Source organism: Dama dama, chromosome 29, assembly GCF_033118175.1.
Source record: "Dama dama isolate Ldn47 chromosome 29, ASM3311817v1, whole genome shotgun sequence".
In the NCBI taxonomy this organism is placed as follows: Eukaryota; Metazoa; Chordata; class Mammalia; order Artiodactyla; family Cervidae; genus Dama; species Dama dama.
In genome coordinates this window covers 52,540,503-52,567,300 of record NC_083709.1, presented here as the reverse complement: position 1 = coordinate 52,567,300, position 26,798 = coordinate 52,540,503, and the positions used below count along the sequence as shown (strand labels likewise).

Genomic DNA, 26,798 nt, shown 5'->3' with positions numbered 1-26,798 from the left:
TTCCCCCGGGAGGTCTTATTTAGGAACAAATAAGGAGGAAGGAGCATTTGCATTGCTTTGTAATACACGCGGATGCACCGTCACCACGCTGTCTCACATCCAAATGTGCACGTTTCAACATGAATCTGTAATCAGCATGCACTTGGTGAATTTTAATAGTACTGAGAATGTAATCAGAGTAATTCAGGCTGAAATCCAGATGCAACAGTGTAAGACTAAGCAGAAATACACACATATCACAGGGATCTGATATCAAATCTATCTATAGTGACCAATCCCTACATCTTCGCCTTTCCCCTCCTGTTTAGATCAGTATATCTTCACAAATTTGGCTTAGATAGCCCGAGTTTGATGGATGCCAGGATGTATTTGTGATGTATGCCTTATCCTTTCATTTGTTTTCCTTCACTTGCTGTTTCAGGGGACATCTTATTTCATTCTTCTGTTTTTTGGGCTTAACCATTCCAAAATGTGCTTTGTTAGGTGTATTTGATCTCTTTGCCTCATTTTTCAGAATGGATAACCACAGTTCACAGTTTGATGGCTAGGGAGTGACCACCTCGAGACCATATCTTTTGGTGTTTTTTTGGGGGGGTGTGCTGTGCAGTTTGTGGAATCTCAGTTCCCCAACCAAGGATTGAGCTGGGGCCCTTGGGAGTGAAAGTGTGGAGTCCAGGTAATTCCTGCCATCTAACGACAGGTCTAAGACTCAGTGGTTGGAAGCATGTGAGATTATTGTTCTGGCTTGGGCTGTGCCTCCACCCCTCAGCATGGGTAACCTTGGGCACCTCCCTTCACCAGCCCCAGATTCCTTATCTACAATGAAGAGTTGGGCTAAAAAGTCTCTGAGGTTCTACCTGACTCTCTGAAGCACAATGCCTCAGGCAAAAGACCCCCTCCTCATCTATCACACTCCAGATCACTGGGTAGGGTCCTCAGATACAGTGCTTTGGAGGTGAGCCTTCAGAAGCTCCAAGACCAATAAGGGGAGCTGCCTTGATCCTGGGCTGTGTGAGGTCCTAGCCACTGGGGACCAGGTAGCCATGTAGTTAAAGGCCCATTGCCCTTGTTCTGTCTTCTGCAGTTCCTAGAGATGGGTCTGGTTATGGAACTGTGTGTACAATTAAGAAGGGAGGTGGAAAATGCAATCAAACAAAAGTACACTTAAGCTGCCCAGTCTTATCTTTCCCCTCCTCTAGCTTTTTATCACAAAAATTTCAAATATACATAAAAGTAGAGAACTGTGTAATTAACATTCATATGTCTATCTTCTGGTTTCAACAGCTGTCAACTCATAGCCTATCTTGTCTCTTTACATCCTCAATCATTCCCCTGCCTGCTTTTCTCAGATTCTTTTAAAGCAAATCACAGATGTTAAATAATTTCTCTAATAAATATTTTACCGAGTGTTGCTCAGTCATGTCCGACCCTTTGCAACGCCATGGACTATACAGTCCATCGAATTTTCCAGGCCAGAATACTAGAGTGGGTAGCCCTTCCCTTCTCCAGAGGATCTTCTCAACCCAGGGATTGAACCCAGGTCTCCCACACTGCAGGCAGATTTTTTACCAGCTGAGCCACCAGGGGAGCCCAAGAATACTGGAGTGGGTAGCCTATCCCTTCTCCAGTGGATCTTCCTGACCCAGGAATTGAGCTGGGGTCTCCTGCATTGCAGGTGGATTCTTTATTGGGTAAGCTACTGTTTGTCTCTAAAGGATGAGGATTCCTCTTTTAAAAGAGAACTACAATACCCTTATCCCATCCCTTTACAAAAAGTATCTTCCACATAATCAAACATCTAGTCAGTCTTTACATTTCACTAATTACCTAGAATTAAAAAAAAAAAAAAAACATAAATGGTTATTTGAATTATTTGGTCCTATCTTTCTAAGGGCTGCAACTGAAGCTGAAACTCCAATACTTTGAAACGTCAGTACTTTGGCCACCTGATGCGAAGAACCAACTCATTTGAAAAGACCCTGCTGCTGGGAAAGATCGAAGGAGGGAGGAGAAGGGGACGACAGAGGATGAGATGCTTGGATGGCACCACCGCCTCAATGGACATGAGTTTGAGTAAACTCTGGGAGTTGGTGATGGACAGGGAGGCCTGGCGTGCTGCAGTCCATGGGGTTGCAAAGAGTTGGACACGAATGAGCAACTGAACTGATCTTTCTGATATTCTTGATCAAAACCTTCCCTTCCTACTATACTGGGCCATTCAAAGTCCTATCTAATGCACTTGCATCTCTGGTCTCATAGTCCTAACACTGCTCCCCATCCTTACATGCCATTTCAGCATCTTTCCCTTTTCCCCCACCTACTCAAATTTAACTGTAATTTTTAGGTCACGGTTAAACCATGCCACACCCATAAGAAGCCTTCCTAATCATCAACCCAAGAGAAAGCAATTTCTCCCTCTGAAATCTTGGAGCATTTATTGTTTCGCTTCCTCTTTTTATTTACTGCCTGGTAGAATGGGTGGTTTTCCCACATCAATCATCATCCCAATTGGATTCTAAGTTCTTTGAGTGTCATGACTTGTAATTTTTTTGAATCTCTCCATAATTATTAGCAAAGCATTTTAGTTACAGGTGCTGTTCAAAGTGCCCAATAATCAATGAACAACCTTCTGCCAGGTATATGAAGGAGGACTTCTGTTTTGAGAAGCCATCAGCATAGACTCCTGCTCCTTTGTAAACATTCTGACCTCATTATGAAGGTAATTTTTCCAGCTTAAAGGCCCATTAGGAAACTGTATAAGCTGTGTGACTTGTTGCTTAGAAAAAGGCCTTCCCAAGGAAAGAAATCCTGTGAGGCAGACTGACTAAAGAATGGGCTTCCTAGTCTGCAGGTTGATGGCCATTGGCCCACTAAACAGAGACTTGTCAGGGTAGACAGCAATCTCATCACACTGATTGAATCTGTGTTATGAAATGCAAGTCTGTGGCATCACCTTGGTTGGCAGAAGCTCAAGGTAAATCAGAAAGAGAGAATCCATTAACTTGTAACATATGGCAGAAGATGAGCTATCATCAATCTTGTTTTCAATAACACAGTATCAAGACCCCACTGGGTTCTCCAAACATGTTTCCTGAATAACAGTGACCTTCAGTTCAGTTCAGTTCAGTCGCTCAGTTGTGTCTGACTCTTTGCGATCCCGTGAACTGCAGCATGCCAGGCCTCCCTGTCCATCACCAACTCCCAAATCCATGTCCATCGAATTCGGGAGTCCACCCAAACCCATGTCCATTGAGTCGGTGATGCCATCCAACCATCTCATCCTCTGTTGTCCCCTTCTCCTTCTGCCCTCAATCTTTCCCAGGATCAGGGTCTTTTCCAATGAGTCAGCTCTTCACATAAGGTGGCCAAAGTACTGGAGTTTCAGTTTCAGCATCAGTCCTTCCAATGAACACCCAGGACTGATCTCCTTTAGGATGGACTGATTGGCTCTCCTTGAAGTCCAAGGGACTCTCAAGAGTCTTCTCCAACACCACAGTTCAAAAGCATCAATTCTTCGGTGCTCTGCTTTCTTTATAGTCCAACTCTCTCATCCATACATGACTACCAGAAAACCACAGCCTTGACTAGATAGACCTTTGATGGCAAAGTAATGTCTCTGCTTTTTAATATGCTGTCTAGGTTGGTCATAGCTTTTCTTCCAAGGAGCAAGTGTCTTTTAACTTCATGGCTGCAATCACCATCTGCAGTGATTTTGGAGCCTAGAAAAATAAAATCAGCCACTGTTTCCACTGTTTCCCATCTATCTGCCATGAAGTGATGGAACCGGATGCCATGGTCTGTTTTCTGAATGTTGAGCTTTAAACCATCTTTTTCACTCTCCTCTTTCACTTTATCAAGAGGCTCTTTAGTTCTTCACTTTCTGCCATAAGGGTGGTGGCATCTGCATATCTGAGATTATTAATATTTCTCCCGGCAATCTTGATTCCAGCTTGCGCTTCTTCCAGCCCAGCGTTTCTCATGATGTACTCTGCATAGAAGTTAAATAAGCAGGGTGACAATACACGGCCTTGACGTACTCCTTTTCCTATTTGGAACCAGTCTGTTGTTCCATGTTCAGATCTAACTGTTGCTTCCTAACCTGCATACAGGTTTCTCAAGAGGCAGGTCAGGTGGTCTGGTATTCCCATCTCTTTCAGAATTTTCCACAGTTTATTGTGATCCACACAGTCAAAGGTTTTGGCATAGTCAATAAAGCAGAAATAGATGTTTTTTCTGGAACTCTCTTGTTTTTTTGATGATCTGATCCACACAGTCAAAGGTTTTGGCATAGTCAATAAAGCAGAAATAGATGTTTTTTCTGGAACTCTCTTGTTTTTTTGATGATCCAGCAGATGTTGGCAATTTGATCTCTGGTTCCTCTGCCTTTTCTAAAACCAGAGTGACCCTCAGTAACTGCCAAATGGCCAGAAACTAAAGGATCTTCCCTAATGTAAATCCTGCCCCACATCCTGCAAATGCCTGTGTTCATGTACTTGCGTGGTTAAGAGGGCAGGGTTGACACTGCTCTAGAAGCACCTAATCTCTCCACCAACGGGGTGTGGAGAGGTAGAGGTGTGGGGTGTGGGGAGGCAGAGAGTGGCACAGCCATCTGACAGATGTGAAGTGACAGCTCATGTGGTTTTGATTTGCATCTCTCTGTTGATTAGTGATACTAAGCATCTTTTCATGTACCTGTTGGCCATCTGTATGTTTTTTTGGGGCAAATGTCTATTCAGAGCCTCTGCTCATTTTTAAATCAGGTTGTTTATTTAGTTTTGATGTTGAGTTGTCTGTGAAAGTCACTCAGTTGTGTCTGACTCTTTGAGACCCCATGAATTATACAGCCTATGGAATTCTCCGGCCAGAATACTAGAGTGGGTAGCCTTTCGCTTCTCCAGGGATCTTCCCAATCCAGGGATCGCACCCAGGTCTCCCACGCTGCAGGTTGATTCTTTACCAACTGAGCAACCAGGGAAGCCCGAGAAAACTGGAGTGGGTAGCCTATCCCTTCTCCAGCAGATCTTCCTGACCCAGGAATTGAACCGGGGTCTCCTTCAGTACAAGCGGATTCTTTACCAGCTGAGCTACCAGGGAATCCCAAATATGAGTAGTATGAGCACATGTTTAAGCCAGCAGGATGCTCACAGTACTACACAGTTCTACTCAGTTCTCATGCTCTATGAAGACTTTACTATTACTTCCTTGAGCAACCAGTATATTCTCTCATTCATCAGGCAGAAGTTTTCCTTAGGGCCCAACTAAGGGAGAGGATCATTCATGGGTTTTTATCAGCTCAGAACAGAATCAGCTTTGAATTTAATCATTTATACCATATTCAAATTATAAAACAGAGTTTAAATATTCTGTTAATAAGTAACACATGTTGCTATACTTCTTCTGCAAAGGATTACTCTGAGATCTGGCTCAAGTCTTACTAAGATCATTCAGAACGGAATGAACAATAAATATTTGATGGTATCCTTCCTAAAGCTTCTTGAAAACCAATTTTCAAGAGCCCCAGGGTGTTAACAGTGATCAAATTATAAGATAAACCATTTTTCTCTTGAAACAGAAAGAGACTTCCTGGCTTCTTGAACAGGAATAAGGTAAAACTCTGAGGTCACATCAGACTTTCTCACAAAAAGCCTGCTCTGTTTGTACTGGCTGCATGCCAAAAGGCAGACAGGGAGAAAAGACAGACTTAAGGATAATACATGCCCTCGTACCAAATAAAAAATACCTTCAGAAAGAGCCCACACGAAGAGCTGTTTAGGACAAAACTATCCAGCTTCTCTAAAATCATATTCAAATTATAGGTCAAGGTGAACATGGCCATGGGTCATGGCAGGTTTGAGATGAATGGTATAAATAAGGCAATTAAAATAGGAAGACTTTCAAAGAGAACCCAATCAGCAAAACTCACAGGAGTATTTATAGTTAATTATATCTGTTAGAAGAATTATCTGAAGTAGCAACCGAATTCCACTTATTTACATGTCAGTTACCATAGTAGATTCTATAGCTATCAGGTAAAACTTAGAGTCAAAACATATTTCCTGAAGCTAAATTTATAATCATTATAAAACTTGATCCTTTTGCTATGCTCCAGAGTTTTGTAAAATAAGAGATGCAGGCCATTTGTTGCTGTTGCTATGAGACACTTGTTGCTATTGCTATGAGACAAATGTTGACATGACACATTTCTGGAGAAGGAAGGAAAATGATAAGTTCTTACCAAGTAATCATCAGGCTTGATACCAAAAAGTTCTCTGAAATATCGGAATGCTAGTGGAGCATATGTCTTAAATCTGAAGTCTGGGTAGTGATGTGCTGGGGTCAGATTGCTCCCTTCACTGCAATTAAAATGTTAAAAAAAAAAAAAAAAAGAGAGAGAGAGATAAAGAACATCAGTAAGGACAATTTTGACTTCAAATTCTAGCTCTATTAGTCCTGTACAAATTTCCCATCTAGTAAAACATCCCTTGATACTGAATCTCTCTAAGCTAGTGTCACAAAGACCAATGGCCATCAGGGAAAAACAGCTGCTAATGTAGCAAGGGCCACTCCAAGCTTGCATCCCCTGCCAGTCACAATGTATCTTCAGCTTGAAAATTCTTCATCCCCCTGTGCCTCCTTTCTGGAAAAATGACTCGATTCTCTCCAATGAAGCCACTGCTGTAATGCTTTAGGTATAAGATCCAGTGTTTTCGTGCACCCCAATGTTCATCGCAGCACTGTTTATAATAGCCAGGACATGGAAGCAACTTAGATGCCCATCAGCAGATGAATGGATAAGGAAGCTGTGGTACATATACACCATGGAATATTACTCAGCTGTTAAAAAGAATTCATTTGAATCAGTTCTAATGAGATGGATGAAACTGGAGCCCATTATACAGAGTGAAGTAAGCCAGAAAGATAAAGAACATTACAGCATACTAACACATATATATGGAATTTAGAAAGATGGTAATGATAACCCTATATGCAAAACAGAAAAAGAGACACAGATGTACAGAACAGACTTTTGGACTCTGTGGGAGAAGGCGAGGATGGGATGTTTCGAGAGAACAGCATGTATATTATCTATAGTGAAACAGATCACCAGCCCAGGTGGGATGCATGAGACAAGTGCTCGGGCCTGGTGCACTGGGAAGACCCAGAGGAATCGGGTGGAGAGGGAGGTGGGAGGGGGGATCAGGATGGGGAATACATGTAACTCCATGGCTGATTCATGTCAATGTATGACAAAACCCACTGCAATGTTGTGAAGTAATTAGCCTCCAACTAATAAAAATAAATGAAAAAAAAAAAAGATCCAGTGTTTTGCACAATTTCAAAAATGCATTTTTTTTGGCCATGAATTTTGAATACTGCATAAAAATTTTAAACTAGGAATAAGTAAAATAACTTAGAAAATGTCTCACCAACAGAAAGAACCAACACAGTGGAAATAGATGGGTGCTGAATCTAAACTCTTTCTTATACCCACAGTTACAGGAAAAAGACCTTAACTATTTAGGAATTTTAAAACCTATTTTCCATTCCCATACATATCATGATTTTCTTCCTCTTCTGGGTTCATCTTTGAAAATTTTTGTGCAAAATTTATGACAGGTATAAGGTATAAGGAGATCAGCAAATACTCATGCACCTAAACTGTTGCTTAAGAAATAAAATATTATTCATGTAGTTCAATTGCCTTTAGTACTTTTTATGGATCATATACGCCTCCTCCTCCTTAGACACATCCACTACTCTGAATTTTTATGTTTATGATGTTTACCATCCATTTTATTCTTTGACTACTGGCAGTAATATATTTCACATGTCATTACCTAACTTTTTATTGTAAAAAATTTTTTTATTTAGAGGTTCAGAATTCTTTTTCACCACATTCTAGGTGGGACACTGAGGCCAGTCTTTCATGGATATTACACAAATACATTGTGCAAATAAAAAGGCTTTCAGCATACAACAAGTACTTAGAATCCACTATAATTTAAGTTTGCTGAGGTCTGTCAGAATTTTTGTGTCAAGACCTGACACATGGTAGACAATAAGTAGTTTTTGAATGAAAAAATGAGTTTAAGATAATGCTAATTCAGTAAACTTGATTCTTAGATGAAGCTTAGGTTCAAAAGTCAACATAAAAGGAAAAAAAAATCATATAGTCCAAAATCATCCTTAAAAACTATTTAGGAAATGACCTGTTCAATATATCATGTGGCCAGTTTTCCCCATGCAGGTACAGATGACCGTGTCTTTTGGTGACTTCCAAAAGAAGTATTAGGCTTGTGTTGTTAGGGGCCATCCTATAACAACCAATCTTCTCTGGGAAGGCCAGGACTGCACTCAGGCAGCAGCAAGGCACATACAGGACGGGAGTGACACAGGAATGGAGGCTGCTTGGGAGAAGAACTCACGTATGACCAGATCATCCGCTCACTGAGATGGCTATTGTTGCCTTAAGCAAGCACAGTTGAATATTCATAATGCTTGTATGATACCCAGGCAGGGTGTACAAACATTTCCTCATCCCATATTTTGGGATTTATGAGACATGCACTCAGTTATACATCTTATGGGACTGACACAAGGAATGATTTTGAAACCTACATAATTATAACTTGAAAACATAGGCTGTGTAGAAATAAGAGATTAAGAGCAAAGAGGCTCATAGAGACCTCTGACATCTTTTCTCACTGTTGCAAGCAAGTAATAATAATCTTTTGCACAACGAAGGAGACTATAAGCAAGGTGAAAAGACAGCCCTCAGATTGGGAGAAAATAATAGCAAATGAAGCAACTGACAAAGAATTAATCTCAAAAATATACAAGCAACTCCTGCAGCTCAATTCCAGAAAAATAAACGACCCAATAAAAAAATAGGTGAAAGAACTAAACAGACATTTCTCCAAAGAAGACATACAGATGGCTAACAAACACATGAAAACATGCTCAGCATCACTCATTATCAGAGAAATGCAAATCAAAACCACAATGAGGTACCATTTCACGCCAGTCAGAATGGCTGCTATCCAAAAGTCTACAAGCAATAAATGCTGGAGAGGGTGTGGAGAAAAGGGAACCCTCTTACACTGTTTGTGGGAATGCAAACTAGTACAGCCGCTATGGAGAACAGTGTGGAGATTCCTTAAAAAACTGGAAATAGAACTGCCATATGACCCAGCAATCCCACTGCTGAGCATATACACTGAGGAAACCAGAATTGAAAGAGACACGAGCACCCCAATGTTCATCGCAGCACTGTTTATAATAGCCAGGACATGGAAGCAACCTAGATGCCCATCAGCAGACGAATGGATAAGGAAGCTGTGGTACATATACACCATGGAATATTACTCAGCCATTAAAAAGAATTCATTTGAATCAGTTCTAATGAGGTGGATGAAACTGGAGCCTATTATATAGAGTGAAGTAAGCCAGAAAGAAAAATACCAATACAGTATTACTAATGCATATATATGGAATTTAGAAGGATGGTAATGATAGCCCTGTATGCGAGATAGCAAGAGACACAGATGTACAGAACAGTCTTTTGGACTCTGTGGGCGAGGGTGAGGGTGGGATGATTTGGGAGAATGGCATTGAAACATGTATGTTATCATATGAAACGAATCGCCAGTCCAGGTTCGATGCATGACACAGGGTGCTCAGGGCTGGTGCACAGGGATGACCTGGAGGGATGGGATGGGGAGGGAGGCGGGAGGGGGGTTCAGGATGGGGAACACATGTACACCCGTGGCTGATTCATGTCAATGTATGGCAAAACCAATACAATAAAGTAACTAGCCTCCAATTTAAAAAATTTATATTAAGAAAATAATCTGAAGCAGGCTACTTTCAGTGGGCCAAGAGTGTTGCCACAATTTTTTATTTTCTTCCACTCTCTTATCTCCTTTCTATCTCATGCAGTCAAAATAATTCATTCTATTACAGATCACCTTCAACATTTAAGAGTAAAATAAAACACCCATTCCACTTACATGGAATCATTCTTTAAATGATTATTCTCATGCAGTTGGGGACCCAAGATTTTATCAGAGAGGATACAGTATTTATTACTATCATTTTTGGTTACTCAGAGCTTCTTGACTTCTTCACCTTTCCCTGAATCTACCACTAATTACAACAGCTTTCCTTGGATTCACATCTCCCTGGCTATTGTGCTTCGTTCAGAAAAGGTGTGAAAAGGATAGTGTTAAGTTTCCCTGGAGATGAGACAGGCAGACACATGTGTGCACACACACACACAGAGAACATCTCTAGGTAAAGAAAGAGAAACTTTATTTCTTTACATATCCACCCTGACCCCTGACGGCTGGTATAAAAAGCCATTACATCACTAAAAATGAAAAAAGTAAACTGAATCTATTAATAGCTTTGGGTCACATTAAGATATAAAGAAAGGTATGGATCAACTATGATACAGGCTTGCCTGTATGGGGTCATCAATAAATTATATGTGTATAATGGAGACAAGGAAGAGAACATGGATAATACTTAACAGAGGCATTACAGGAAGTGGCAATTTCTTCACAGCATAATTAACAGATATTAATAATTAACTGCTGAGGTTATACAATCTTGAACTTCTCCATTTGCCTGAATGGACAGCAATGCTCCTTAGTAGTGGATCATAATACATGACCTCTTTTCATTTGTTTTTCTCCTAGTAGATTGTAGTTCATGAATTCTGCTTTCCTTTGATAAATATTAAGATTTGACATTCTCTCAAATCACAGTGGACCCCCCATGTGGGGGCTGAGATACTCCTAACTCCCTGTAGTGCAGGGAGACTTGAGTTCAAGTTCCATCTCTGCCACTGACAAGTTGTGCTCTCTGAGACCTGGTACTGAACCTCTAGAAATGACATGGCAGAGTGGGTGAAAATGTGAAAGGAAGGCCATGCCCCAGCACATGTGGAGCCCTCAGTGAGTCTGGATGATTGAGGTTGCATGGAAACAAGAGATAGCCCAAGGTTGAACATGTCACATGAAGAATGAGGTGGCTGGGTTTTTTTTTTGGTTTTAAAAAGCAGGAAAAAGAAAGTTACAAAATGAGAAAATATTGGGTTGGTTAAAAAGTTCACTCGGGTTTTTCCATAGCACTGCACTGAAAAACACAAACTTTTTGGCCACTCCATCATATGCAACTCATTTCACAAAAAGCTAACCTCCCAATATAAAGAGCTCTAAGATACAGCAAAAAAAAAGGCCAAAAAGTTATATGTTAATATTTTTTAAAAATAGCCAAAGGTATAATCAGGCGGTTCACAGAAATGGAAGTACAAATGACTTACACATATGAAAAGATGTTCAACCTCATTTGTCATAGAATAAATGCAAATTAACTGTCACCAAGAGATCATTTTCTCTCTCAGATGAGTAAAAATTTAAAACTTTGCTATAGCTCAAGGGAGACTAGCACCCTGAGCCACTACTAGTGGGAAAGTAAATTGATACTTTTTCTTTGGAGGACATTTTTTACAACTGTCAAAATTACAAATGTATATACAACTCTTGATTTAGCAAAGTCATTACTATATGCTAAACTAGTGTTTGTATAAAATGACATATGTGTACCTGGTTATTCACTATGGCACTGTTTATAATGATGAAGGATTAGAAGCAACTTAGATGTCTCTCAGAAGGGAACCAGTCAATTAAGTTTCAGTCACACACTGGAATACTATGCAATTATTACAAAAGAATGAGGAAGCTTATGTAACCTCAGTTATGCAGGTGATACCACTCTAATGGCAGAAAGTGAAGAGGAACTAAAGAGCCTCTTGATGAGAGTGAAAGAGGAGAGTTAAAAAGCTGGCTTAAAACTCAACATTCAAAAAACTAAGATCATGGCATCTGGTTCCATCACTTCATGGCAAACAGAGGGGGAAAAAATGGAAGCAGTGACAGATTTTATTTTCCTGGGCTCCAAAATCACTATAGACAATGACTGCAGCTGTGACATTAAAAGACACTTGCTCCTTAAAGGAAAGCTGTGACAAACCTAGATAGCTTAATTAAAAAGCATAGAAATCACTTTGTGGACAAAGGTCCATGGGTCAAAGCTGTGGTTTTTTCAGTAGTCATGTATGGATGTGACAGTTGGACCATAAAGGTGGCTGAGCACCAAAGAATTGATGCTTTCAAACTGTGGTGTTGGAGAAGACTCTTGAGAGTGCCTCGGACAGCAAGGAGATCAAATCAGTCAATCCTACACTAAAGCAACCCTGAACAGTCATTGGAAGGACTGATACCGAAGCTGAAGCTCCAGTACTGTGGCCATCTGATGTGAAGAGTAAATTCATTGGAAAAGACCCTGATGCTGGGAAAGACTGAGGACAGGAGGAGGAGGAGGGAACAGAGGATGAGATGGTAAGACAGCATCACAGACTCAATGGACAGGAATTTGAGCAAACTCTGAGAGTGAAAGACAGGGGAGCCTGGCATGCTGCAGTCCACGAGGTCACAAAGAGTTGGACATGACTTAGAGACTGAACAACAAAACGCACTGACGTGGTGAGATCTAAGATAAATTAAGTGAAAGAAGGTTGATGCAAAATACTGTGTACGGCATGCCAACACTTGTATACAAAAACAAAAAAATATATCTTTGGCATGTATCTGCATAAAAAAACTCTTGAAGGATGTACAGACCCCTAGTAACAGGGGTCAGTAGAGCTAGACACTGGGTACAAAAGGGACAGGAATCAAAGGGACACTATTCACAGTATTTCTTTTAAAAGCATCATGAGGATTAACCCTTCTATGTATTACCACTTACAACATTAATTTTTTTTTTTTAAGCTGGGGGTAAAAGCCATAAGCCCAAAACAAAGCTCTGCACACTCGGTACCACACAGCAGAAAGGTTCAGTAACCCTTCTGCTTAGTAAACTGCTCCAGTGAATAACAAATAGCAACCTGACATGAATGAAGCTCTACTGAAAGAAATGCAAATTACTGGGCTGTTGGCCCCAGCTGGAGGTTGTCAGGAGGTACAGGGAACAAGAGCAACACCACACAGCAGGTGCAGCGAGGATCAGCAGCAGACCTACGGGGGACCCAGTGGGGACCAGTGTGGGTGCTGGCCCACTGATGTCCAGCACAGAGGCTCCTCTGCACATGTAGGAAATGCTGAGCCAAGGCAGCAAACACAACTGCAATCAGCATTCGTCCACCGGCCAGTGGGCGAGCTCCACCAAAGACCCCTGTGGGCTTTCCGGGCCCGAGCCTGGTGGTAGCCATCAGGAGCCGGTCAGGCGTCTAGACTCAGCAAAACTGAAGTCTGCCGAAGAGAAGACGTCTTCACAATTTAAGATTTAGTCCTCTTCAACCCATTTAAAAAAGACCCCAGTTTCCTGTCTCAGCAAAAAGTTGAGGCTTTGGAATTTTCAGCTGCGATGTTTTCAGCACTAATTCGAGATGTTTGGATCCTGTGAGCTGGTAAAATCTCAACAATAAAAATCTGGAGGCCAAAATGTCATACATTTTTAGTTGTCTGACTTAGTATGAACAGAATGCTAGTTTCTAATTTTAAAAAATAGATATGAAACACACAACAAAGGTTTACTGTATAGCCAGGGAACTATAGTCAATATCTTGGATTGACCTATAATGGAAAATAATTTCAAAAATAATATACATGTATATGTATAACTGAATCACCTTGCTGTGTACCTGAAACACTGTAAGTCACCTATATTTCAATAAAATAAATATATATTAAGAAAAAAATCTTTAAAAAATTTTGAGGCCCATGTAGGATCTCCAACTTTCTTTTGCCAAGTAAGAACCTAAATAAGTAAGCCAACACACAGTTCTACCCTATCAAGTTACTAAAGAAAGAGTTTGTTAACCTCACCAAAGGAGGAAGAAACTTCAAATAAAAAATAGTACTTTCTCTATCTTGTTCTTTTCTCCCTTATTTCATCAAAAAGCAGTTAAGAGTTTATTATGGATCAGCTCTGGGATTTTGATATTTACTCTTTGGAGGTGGGTTCAATTTTCAATTTAACTGAACTTAAAGTTAGTGCTTGTCTTCAGTCCAAAAGTATGTTATTTCTCAATGGCAGTAAATGTTTAGGATTACAATGCTGAAGCTTGAGGAAGCAGTAGCCAGCATCTGGAATTTCCCATTTAGCAGATAAGGAAGTCAGAGCCTAGGGAGGGAAAGTAATGACCTAAGTTAGTCAGGAACAAACAAGAGGAGATTAGATCTACACCAAGGCAGTGGAAAAGTCAGCAGCAATTAGGTTGGCCTTAATTTCAACTTGACGTTCCTCGGTTAGTCTTCCTTTTCAGGATCCTGTTAAAGGTTTCAGGCTACAACCTTCCCAAATACCCCAATTATCTCCCCATCCCCATGCTCCCCATCTCTAATCATGCTACAGGATCAGGTGGGCTGAATTTGATTAGCCATTTAGGGGTTCTCATTTGTATGTACCGTGAACACCCTGCTTTGCATGTGTGGTTTCAGAGCCTGATAACCAAGCACTATTTTCAGTGGCACTGAGTGGAGAGATCTGATGCTCAGCAATAGGGTGAAATTGATTTAATATCTCCAGGACTCTTAAGAGGTCCAGTTTTGGAGCTGAGGCCCAGAGCTCTGATGTTTTAGAGGCAACATTTTACATATGGTGAGCTTCCTTGATTTCAAACTGTAACTGTTAGTGGCCTCCTGGCAAAACGAGTGGGTCAGCAACTCCTAGGTGACAGATTTATTATAAGGGATTGGCTCATGTGGTAATGGAGGCTGAGAAGTCCAATGATCTGCCATATGCAAGCTGGGGGCCCAGGAAAGCTGGTAGTGTAATTCCAATCCAAACCCAAAGGTCTGAGAGTCAGGGAAGCCAATGGTATAAGTCCCAGTCTAAATCTGAAGGCCCAAGAATCAGGAACACTGATGTCCCAGGGCAGTGATAATGTCGAGGGCCTGTGGGGCTCCTGGGTACAAGCCCTTTCTGTGTCCTCCATTTCCTTGATTATAGGAAACCAGCCTTCGTTCAGTCTCCCTGACCTTCCCTGAGTTCCGAGGGGCAGATTCAAGTAATTAATTAGGGAACGGAGGGGAAGTGAGGCCAGGGAAAAACAGTCAAGAGCAGCCTTGGGGCAAGGTCCTATTTTCCCATCAGTGGATACACACAAAAATATCTTTGAGCTCTTCTGCAGATACTGAAGCCCCCTCCAGGTGGAAGGAGTTAATGATTAATGGTGGCATGCTGCCCACAAGCATGAAGACCCCAGACCAGTTAGACCTGAAGGCAGACTCCCACTTACTTAACCAACCCATCAGAAGAATGTCCATGGACTGATCACACCCTCTTTGAACAATTACTATGAAACTTCTCACTATCCTCCCTAAGTGGGGACACATGGTTTAAGGGCATTAGCCCACTGTGTCCCCCTTTGCCTGGCAAAGCAATAAAGCTATCCTTTTCTACTTCACCTAAAACTCTGTCTCCAAGATTTGATTCACCACCAGTGTACTGAGAAGCTGAGCTTTCAGCATCAGCAGGAGAAGACAGATGTCCCATCTCAAGTAGGGAGTGAATCAGCCCTTTTGCCACCTTTTTGTTCTATTCAGGATGATGCCCACCCAAACTGTGAGGTGATCTTTTTTTACTCAGTCTACTGATTCAAACGCTAATTTCTTCTAGAAGTATCTTCACAGACACACCCAGAAAAAATGTCTTATCAGCTCTCTGGGCATCCCTTAGCCAGTGAAGTTGACACATCAACTTAACCATCACACCTCCCATGAGGCAGGATAAGTGACTTTGTCCTAATATACAGATGGTGATACTGAGACAAAGAAAACTTAAGTGTAATACAATTGGACCAGTGACACAGTCCAGTAACAAACTAGTGGGGGCACCCCGTCTTCAAAGTGAACCTGTGTAAGGCAGGGTATGCAGAAGCAGCATTAGGCATTACTAATTGCCTCTGCCAGCTCAGGCAAGGTGGACATTGCTTAGTTTTCACATACAACTATTTAACCTGGGTAACAGAAATTGGTTCTCTCTCTTGCCAAATCAGACAGTGACTGCTTTTCCATTCTCCTGAAGGAAAAACAAAACAAGCATAATGAAACAAAAGACACACTCCCTGAAGGTGCCAGTCTCCTTCTGCTGAACACATCTGTGATGGTACCCCGAGCTGCCTTCTGGAACACAAGGCTTTACCATCTTTTGAGGCGAACAAGCTAACAGCCAGTCTTTAAAAGTGAGTAGCTGAAGACAGCTTAAATTCCAAAACCAAAGAACATATTCCAGGGTGTCATTTACTAGGAACGTGTGATATCATTGTTCATCATCTAAATGCTAAACTTCTAAAGCAGTTATTACCACACTGAGAAATTATGTTTACAAGCAATTTCAAATAAGTTAAAATGCTATGTAATATTCAGTGCATGCAACAAATTTTTCACTTTTGAATTAAAGGAAGAGGCATATGATCCTTATCGATAGGAAATTATCTTTCCCCCATCCCCACTACATAAATATTCAACAAATATTTGAAAAGTTTTGACTTGAAGGGACCTTGTATTATTGGCTTTACCAGCAACAGTCACACCTCTCATTTAATCCTGAGAAGAATATTCCGGTAGCTTTGTGTTCTATCCACATCTATATAAAACCTTGTATGGAAAAAACCAGGTATAGATCAAGGGTTGGCAAACCTTTTACAGTCTTTGTTACAACTCCTCAACTCTATTGTTGTAGTGGAAAAGGAACCCTAAACATTATGTAAGTGAACGGACGTGGCTGTTACAGTTAAACTTTATTTAGAAAAAAAAAGCAGCACAGGGCCGTCTTTTTCTCATGAGCTGTAGTGTGCTGACCCATGGTACAAATGGATTCTTGGATGACTTTATGTCAGTGAAACTTGAAATGCAGGTGGTTGGCTAGTCTGTCAAAACCCTAAATGTAGCACTGATATTTGGCAATGCTTATATGCATCTTTGACATATATGTTTGCTTGTCATTTAGAATAATATCATAGCTCAGTTGGTAAAGAATCTGCCTACAATGCAGGAGACCCCAGTTCAATTCCTGGGTCAGGAAGATCCCATGGAGAGGGGATAGGCTACCCACTCCAGTATTCTTGGACTTCCCTGATAGCTCAGCTGGTAAAGAATCTGCCTGCAATGTGGGAGACCTGGTTTTAATCCCTGGGTTGGGAAGATCCCCTGGAGAAGGGAAAGGCTACTCACTCCAGTATTCTGGCCTGGAAAATTCCATGGAATGTATAGTCCATGGGGTCGCAAAGAGTTGGACATGACTGAGTGACTTTCACTTCACCTGGTGATTCAAATAAATCCCAAAGAAGAAAATCCATCAAACCTAAGGGCAGTCTGCAATGATCTTCACATCAAGCTAAACTCCAGTGAGTAGATGAAAATACAGGCAATTTCTTTTTTTTTTTTTTTTTAACAAATTCTTCAATTAGATAATTATTCTTGTATATGGAAAGATATATTTATTGCCAGCTTTCAAACCATACTTTCCATCCCAGAGAAGGCAGTGATGGTGTCTCCTACAGGGGAACAGAGGGATGGATTCAAGCTGGTTGTCAAGGGGCCAGATAGGTAGATTTAGTTTCATAAGTTCTGTTTTTTTGTTTTTTTTTTTAATTCAAAAAGAAATACCGTTCCTGTGTTTCATTACCATAGTATAGGGAGAAACAAAACTGTGGAGCCAGCCACCACTGAGTTCAAATCCTGACTTTACCATTTACTGGTTTATCTTTGGGTTAAGATACCTAATACCTCAGGGGCTTATCTACTTCATATATAAAATAGTTTTTTCTTAATGGCAAAGATGAAAAGTAATAACAATAATATTACAGAACATACAAATATTATTAATAAGACTATGCTTAGTTCATAGCTGGTTCTTAAACTTTGCCTTCTGTTGCCACTTCAGGTTCAAGTTTACATGGTAGAAACATGATGAAACAGTCTCTATCTTCCTAATCCCATTTACACATGAAAAATCTACAACCTTGAGTTCTGGGTGGTACAGAATTTGGGGTCAAAAGATGAAGATATGGTCATGGTTCTCTTACTCATCTATTTTGTGATTTTGGAAGATCATGGAACCAGACAGTTAAAAAGAACTTTATACCATCCTTAAAATCTTAAACAGGTCTAGAGCTCTTTTCCATCTACAAAATGAAATAATCTGTGGTGCAAATACATAGTATCTAAAAATAACTTCAAGCCATTTTAAAATAAAGAAATAAAAAATAACACAGTGCACTTCGTTGCTAAGGGAAACAGATTCTGCAGTCTCAGAGCAGTAGTAAATTAAAACATCTCAAGGCACCCTAAGCAATTAGTTCTATGACCCAGATAAATGCATTGAATTTTATAGCCACCAGAGACTTCAGAATGTTTCAACAGCTGGCAACAAGGGCCTCTCACCCCCAGGCAGGTAGAGAAATATGGGTGGGTGAGGAGGGAGCACTATTTGGCCCCTTTACTGAGTTGTAACTGACATACAATAAAATGTACATTTAGTTCTCACATATGTGTATACCTATGAAACCACCACCAGAATCAACAAACTGAATTTATCCATCGCTTTGTGGGAAGGGTTTTGATCACTACAGTAATGAGGAGATATTACTGGCATGGCCTGGGGATGACAAATGTTCAGTCTTGCACAAAGAATTAGCTCATCCAAAAAAAGTCAATAGCACATTTGTTGAGAAACACTGGGACTAAGCCCTTTGCTAAACCAAAGAAGAAACTGAGTCTAGATGGGGAAACTGAGGCAAGACCCCATGTGAGCTTCTTGTTTCCATGTAATGCATCTGGAGCATATATGTTCTTTTTAAATTATTATTATTGGAGTAATAATTATCTTTCCAATTATTATTGGAATATAGTTGTTCCAGAAAAACATCTACTTCTGACTATGCTAAAGGCTTTGACTGTGTGGATCACAACAAACTGTGGAAAATTCTTAAAGAGATGGGAATACCAGACTACCTTACCTGCCTCCTGAGAAACCTGTATGCAGGTCAAGAAGCAACAGTTAGAACCAGACATGGAACAATGGGCTGGTTCAAAATTGGGAAAGGAGTATGTCAAGGCTGTATATTATCACCCTGTTTATTTAACTCATATGCAGAGTACATCATGCAAAATGCCAGGCTGGATGAAGCACAACTAGGATCAAGATTGCTGGAAGAAATATCAGTAACCTCAGATACACAGATGGCACCACCCTTATGGCAGAAACCGAAGAGGAACCAAAGAGCCCCTTGATGAAGGTGAAAGAGGAGCGTGATAAAGCTGGCTTAAAACTCAATGTTCAAAAAATGAAGACCATGAAAAAAAAAAAAAATGAAGACCATGGCATCCAGTCCCATCACTTCATGGCAAATAGATGGGCAAACAATGGAAACAGTGAGTGACTTTATTTTCTTGGGCTCCAAAATCACTGCAGATGGTGACTGCAGCCATGAAGTTAAAACACGCTTGCTCCTAGGAAGAAAAGCTATGACAAACTTAGGCAGATATTAAAAAGCAGAGACATTACTTGGCTGACAAAGGTCCGTATAGTCAAAGCTACGGGTTGTTCAGTAGTCAGGTATGGATGTGCAAGTTGGACCATAAAGAGGACTGAGTGCCGAAGAATTGATGCTTCTGAACTGTGGTGTTGGAGAAGACTCTTGAGAGTTCCATGGACTGCAAGGAGATTAAACCAGTCAATACTAAAGGAAATGAATCCTGAATATTCATTGGAGGGACTGATGCTGAAGCTGAAGCTCCAATATTTAGACCACCTGATGTGAAGAGCAGACTCATTGGAAAAGACCCTGATGCTGGGAAAGATTGAAGGCAGGAGGAGAAGGGGATGACAGAGGACAAGATGGTTGGATGGCATCACCAACTCAATGGACATGAGTTTGAGCAAGCTCCGGGAGATGGTGAAGGACAGGGAAGCCTGGCGTGGTGCAATCCATGGGGTTGTAGAGAGTCGGACACGACTGACTGACTGACTGAACAACAATAGCTGCTTTACACTGCTGTGTCAGTTTTGGCTGTAAAGTGAATATATATATATATATATATATATATATGTGTGTGTGTGTGTGTGTATATTCCTTCTTTTTTGGATTTCTGTCCCATTTAGTTCACCACAGAGTACCAAATAGAGTTCCTTGTACTGTGTGTTCTTTAAACAAGCAATACACTATTTGCTTAGACTCTAGTCTGAATCAAATGATTCATGTCATATTGACATTTAAAAGCTATCCAAACTCTGAATGATATATCTGAATGTGACAGTGGACTCTTCTCAATAGGATCAGTTAGCTGGGTGCTCCCAGCCCCAGGGACATGACTGTCTGTCACTCAGTGGCTGCTGCTGCTCTCTTGGAACACAGAGTTAAGGTCAAAGATGCAAAATCCAGGTAGGTACAACTTTGGTTCTCTATTCCTGAAGAAAAAAATCTCATTTTGTCTTAATCATAAAGATGCAGTATGCTTATGATAAACTGTCCATGAACAAAAGGAATCAAAACACTCAGAAGGGCCTGAAAAACAGTGTTAGTTGCTCAGCTGTGTCCGACTCTTTGCGACCCCATGGACTGTAGCCTCTGTCCATGGAATTCTCCAGGCAAGACTACTGGAGTGGGTAGCCATTTCCTTCTCCAGGAGATCCTCCTAACCCAGGAATTGAACTGGATCGTCCACAATGCAGGCAGATTTTTGACAGTCTGAGCCACCAGGGAAGCCCCCTAAAAGTGTCTATGAAGACCTTATTTATGCACTCCTTGTTGTATAGTATCTCTTAGAGTGTCATGTATAATTCAATTGTTAAATATATATAATTTTTATATTTAAGATATTAATTTAAAAATCACTTGGGGTTTTATGTGCTCCAAGAACAAAATTTGTTATCTATTAGAACAATTGTTACTCTAAAATGGGAAGCAATGTGCCAGCTCAGTGATTCTCAAACTTTCATGTGCTTAGAGTCACCTGGAGAAATTATTAAACGGATTCCTGGGTCCTAGCCCCGGAGTTTCTAATTTTGTTGATCTGGTATCGGGGAGCCCAAGAACCTGCATGTCTTAACTAGTTCTAGATGATGTTGATGCTGCAGGCTTGAGGACCATATGCTTTTTCCTGGTGCCCATCAACAGTTGGCTCTGTTGATTGGACAGTATGAGTAGAAGACATCAGCCAGGATGGAACACCCTGCTCTTTGTACACACATCTTTGTTATAACTGCTCTAGTGCCCTAACTCACTGCTAGCCATCCTTCCACAAAAGGACTCAAAAAAAAAAAAAAAAAAAAAAGGTTGAATGGTTTGAGTAGAGGCCCCAGAAGACCATGAGAATTAGAATACTCTGTAAACACATTTAAAAGAATTTGAGCCTAACAGAACATACCAAAAGATTAAGATAACCTCATGACCTCCTGACTTTAAAGAGGAAAAAATGGTTTAATACATACTTTTTTGAATGATAAACTGTTAAAAAACCAACACAAAGGACAATTTCCAGCCACAGAGAGAACAACAATGTCATGAACAGACAGGATTATATCTTAGGGCTTGGGGTTGTCCATATTCTGCATGAAAACTAGTTCTCATAACTGCAAGGGAAAGAGAGAGAGGCAAACTTCTAACCTTTCATAGGCCAACTTTGTTCTTCAGCTAAGAGGATTTAAAGCAAAATGAGGCACACATGCACCCACTTTCAGGGCAAGAATAGAGATGCAGATGTAGAGAATGGACATGTGGACACAGGGGAGAAGGGAAGGGTGGGACGAATTGGGAAATTGTGATTGACATGTATACACTACCATGTGTAAAATAGCTAGCTAGTGGGAACCCACTGTATAGCACGGGAAGCTCAACTCAGGGCTCTGTGATGACCTAGATGAGTGGAGGAGGATGGGAGGGAGGGGATATATGTATACACACAGCTGATATACTTCACTGTACAGTAGAAAGTAACAAAACATTGGGGTAAAGCAATCATACTCCAATTCAAAAAATAATGCTGAGATGATAAATTTTAAAAGAATGAGGCTGTCTGGGTTTATAGCTGACTTTCTTTTATTTATGTGCTCTGTTGTGACTTCATGGACACACTCATCTAAAGGTTTTATTTCTAGGAAGTTGACGCCTGGACAAAGAAATAAAAGTAAGTACCATTTCCCTGGAGATTTTTAAAGACAATGAAAACATGGAGAGGAGAAGTGTCACCCAACCATTCTCATTCGAGCCTAGCAATAATTGATAATAAAACTGGCTTATTTTAGAGAGAAACGTTTACTTTAAAATAAATGACAAGTCAATCCTTATAGCCACAAAGACAATATAATTGCTTCCAAACCCCTAAGTTGAGTATCTACTTTCTTTCTTTGAAAAGTCCTGTCAGTGGTAGTGACAGTTCCAATTTAAGAGTGAGTACTTCTCTTCTTACATTAACTGAGCATTAGACTTTTAAATTATTTGTTTTATTTTGGTATAGCATGCATAATATAAATTTACCATCTTACCCATTTTAAAATGTATACTTATGTGGCATTATGTCCATTCACACTGTTGTGCAACCATCACTATCATCCATCTCAGATTTATTTAATTGATTTATCCCCCCAGTATGGGGCTTCCCAGGTGGCACTAGTGGTAAAAAACAAAAAAAAAACACTCGACTGCCAATACAGGAGACATTAAGAGATGTGAGTTTGATCCTGGGTCGGGAAGATCCCTTGGAGGAGGGCATAGTAACCCACTCCAGTATTCTTGCCTGGGAAATCCTATGCACAAAGGAGCCTGGTGGGCTACAGTCCGTAAAGTCGCAAAGAATCAGACATGACTGAAGTGACTTGGCACGTTAGCATGCACATGATAAAGTTAGAGGTGACATGTATGGGTAACTTGGCTGTCTTTTCAAATATGCTGTCAACATAGGGGAATTCCCTTAAGTTTTCTGGAGGAGAGTTAAAAGAGGAAACACATGAGAATATTTAGATAGCAGAACCAATTACGGGTTCCCCAACTCATTTCTTAAATTAGGGCTACAGCAAAAACTTGCCACCATCTGCTGCGTCCCAGGTGCCCTCTTTTTCTAAACCTATGCAGACATCACTGTGATTACTCTACTCTTTCCCACTGAATTTCAAAGTCTTTCTCCATACAGTCTTTCAGGCATTATTACAACTAATTACAGCTGACCCATAGGATAAACTCTGTTTACCAACTGCTATAAAAATGTAGGCCATGTTAAAAAAATATGCAAGCCATTTAATGCAACCGAAAGTAATAATTACTTGGATTACTTTTGGGCACACCAAGGTCCAACATGAACATCAGTACATGATGTACACACTCATGGGTAGAAAAGTCTTGTACCAGCAGAAAAGTCTTCAATATGGGGATGTCACAAGAAAGGTTCCTTAGCATGGAAATCATCACAATAAACAATGTTCTTACCTGGGCAGGAACACACTTTCCACCACATAAAAATCTTGCATGAGAACATCTCGGTCTGGCTTGGAGGTGAGATTACCCACTGTGTATCCTATTCCCAGCTGAATAGCACCTTTGATGGCAGATGACGCAGTCTGCAGGGAAAACAAGGATTTCGGCGTTAGCCTCAGTAGTCGGGACCTTGTTCAATGTCACAAGTAGCAAAAACAGGAGAGTGAGGTTAAATTTCTTCTCTTGTTCCTAAGCAACAAGGAAGCTAGGTTTAGAAAGATGACAGGCTGCTTCTTTTGATGCAGAATCCTTTCCAAACATCAAGGACCCTTCTTTCCATGAAATTATTTTGGTGGTTATCTTTCCTATAAATATTCCTAAGGTCAAATTACCGTCCAAAATCTCCATTTTTCTTTTATTAAGAACTTAAAAACTTTCAAAATATAGCAATATAATTTCTACTAAAGGATAATTGGTACAGTCACATTTTTAAAAAATCAGAAGTTCTGTAACATATCAGATCAGGAAGAGAATTTTGGCTTCATAAGAAATGAGAGAGTAAAAAATAATTTCAGCCTTTGGAATACATAAAATTTAATTTGAAAATTGCTTACTAGTCTTGCCAAGGGTCCATAATCAAAATTTCCTTCACTGATCTATAATAAAACACAGAGTTTTGGAACCTCAATATTTCAAATTTACTGCTTTTCTAATATTATTCCACAGTTAAACTGACATAATGTTAACTTGGAGGAATGACATATATATTTGTGTGTGTTCACACGTTTGCATGTATATATAAATAGTTTTAACCAACATAATAGAAATAGAATAACTTAAGAAAATCAGAAAACATTCTTCTTAATGGTGCAAGTGTGGCATATTTTTTTATGCCTTGCAATGTTTAATATAGTATACCCTAGGACAGAAGAGTCTAGCAGGTTATAGTCTATTGGTTGCATAGAGTCCAACACAACAGAGCGATTATCACTCTCACTCAGACAGTGGGAACAAATAAATACTTAAATCACTGGTTCTCAGCCAGGGACATTTGACATTGGAGACATTTTTTAGTTGTCGTAACTGGTGGTGGTAGTGCTTTTGGCATCTAGAGGGTAGAGGTCAGGAATGCTGTTACAACATCCTACAATGCACAGGACAGCTTCTCATAACAACAAATTATCAAGCCCCAAATATTAGTGCTGAGGCTGAGAAACCATGCCTTAAAATGAATGTAATAAAGATCACCTGCTTAATAAAAAATATTCTTTTTGCATTAACATTTTCACTTAACAAGTTCAAGACCAATCTCCATCTTCCCAGATGCTGCTGTTTTTTAAAAATTTCTTCATGCTTTCAACATCAAAAGATATCTCTCTTCTTGAAAAAATGTATCCTCTTGATTTCTACGATAGAACACAGTCCTGTGTCCATGTCCACCTTTTTTGATGGGCTCTCATTTCTTCACTAAATTCTCATATTTTGTTTGCTGTAATTGCTGTGTCCCTATAAGTTGGATCCTTGATTCTCAAATTTCCTTAGTTATGTAGACGATCAATACATTCCTAATGGTTTCACATACTGGCTCCATGCATATGACTTTCAGAACCTCCTTGGACAATGTTTTATCATCACAAACACAGTACATGTGGCACCAAACCATTATCTTACAGCCAATCCCCTGATGTCCCTCTCCCTAAGCTCTGTAATCCTGTCACTGAAGGTGAACCCCAAGCAAACCACCTCTCGTGCAGGGCTGGGTCTCCAGGAAATATTTGCTGACTGGGCCTGAAATGGTCACGGTCATTCATACGTCTCAGTCACTTCCACTATGCAATCAGTAACCCTCACTATCCCATGGAGTCATCATTCAATCGTTCTGCTTATTTCACTGCAAATATCATATCAGCCTTAGTGTGAGGACAACTATAATATCTATCCCCTTCTGTGCAGTTAAGAGAAACATCCTGGGGCTTTTCTTCTTTACATATGCCTTTTTACTTACAATCCCAGAGCAGCAAGATGGCAAAAGACTGAGAGTCAAGCCCAAATAGTGCAACTAGTGCTTCAAAAACAAAAAGCTGCTATTTTAATCTTCCCACTGCGAGCTCAGCAATGCCACCAGTTGGCATCAGTGACCTTTCGTACTGATAGCTCTGACTTCTGAAGGCTGAAATGAATTTTTCTCATTTTAACCTCACATAAAAATTCAAAAGGTTTCTCTTCTCCTATCTGTCACACAGGGCAGTATGGCACAGGACGTGACATCAGCATTTTCTAGAAGACACCTATGGTCTGAAACTTTCTATTCCAGATCTATCAACAGATGCACACACTCTCAAACTGTTTTTCCTTCCCTTTACCACACCCCTGACTCTGCTTCCAAAAATACCTGTATTTCTGCTTAATTCAGTCATTTAGTGTGCTTCTTGGACTGGAACACATGTGAAACATGGGATGCCCAATTCCTTGTTAACCACCCTTCAGTCTTATCCCAGAGAAGGCAATGGCACTCCACTCCAGTACTCTTGCCTGGAAAATCCCGTGGACAGAGGAGCCTGGTAGGCTGCGGTCCATGGGGTCGCTAAGAGTTGGACACGGCTGAGCATCTTCACTTTCACTTTTCACTTTCATGCACTGGAGAAGGAAATGGCAGCACACTCTAGTGTTGCCTGGGAGAATCCCAGGGACGGGGGAGCCTGGTGGGCTGCTGTCTATGGGGTCACACAGAGCCGGACACGACTGAAGCGACTTAGCAGCAGCAGTAGCAGCAGTCTTATCCCACCCCCAGCAACAGAAGGTGGTCAAAGTTGCAGCAGTCTATATCTGGTACTTGCAAACTTTAGAAAGTCTGAGAATCACTGGGTCATTTGTTAAAACGGACCAAAACCACAACTATGGAGACAGTAAGAAGATCAGTGCTTGCCAGGGGGTTGGGGAGGGGAAGCAGAGCACAGAGGATTTTCAGGGCAGGGAAAACACTCCACACAATTCCTTTATGATGGTGTGTCATGCATGCTCCTTCGTGTCTCTTTGTGACTCCATGGACAACAGCCCGCCAGGCTTCTGTGTCCATGGAATTTTCCAGGCAAGAATACTGGAGTGGGTTGCCTTTTCCTTCTCCAGGGGCTCTTCCCGACCCAGGGATCGAACCCACATCCCTTGAGTCTCCTGCATTGTCAGGTGGATTCTCTACCACTGAGCCACCTGGGAAGGCCACTTTTATGATGGATACACATAATTATGAATTTGTCTAAACCCATAGAATGTACTCCATTAAGAGTGAGCCGGAATATAAACTGTGGACTTTGGGTGA

The 26,798-nt window shown here is 40.6% G+C and overlaps 1 protein-coding gene across 3 annotated transcripts in view; it reads right to left on the bottom strand.

Annotated features, from left to right (window-relative positions):
- Positions 1-26,798, bottom strand: part of PIP5K1B (phosphatidylinositol-4-phosphate 5-kinase type 1 beta) — a 357,429-nt gene that overhangs the window by 145,417 nt on the left and 185,214 nt on the right. For all 3 annotated transcript variants that reach the window (XM_061132834.1, XM_061132832.1, XM_061132833.1), the window contains exons 4-5: positions 23,495-23,625; positions 6,236-6,353 (exon numbers count right to left, since the gene is read on the bottom strand). In XM_061132834.1, the coding sequence (XP_060988817.1) occupies positions 6,236-6,353; positions 23,495-23,625 (249 nt within the window). The remainder of the gene's footprint in view (positions 1-6,235; positions 6,354-23,494; positions 23,626-26,798) is intronic.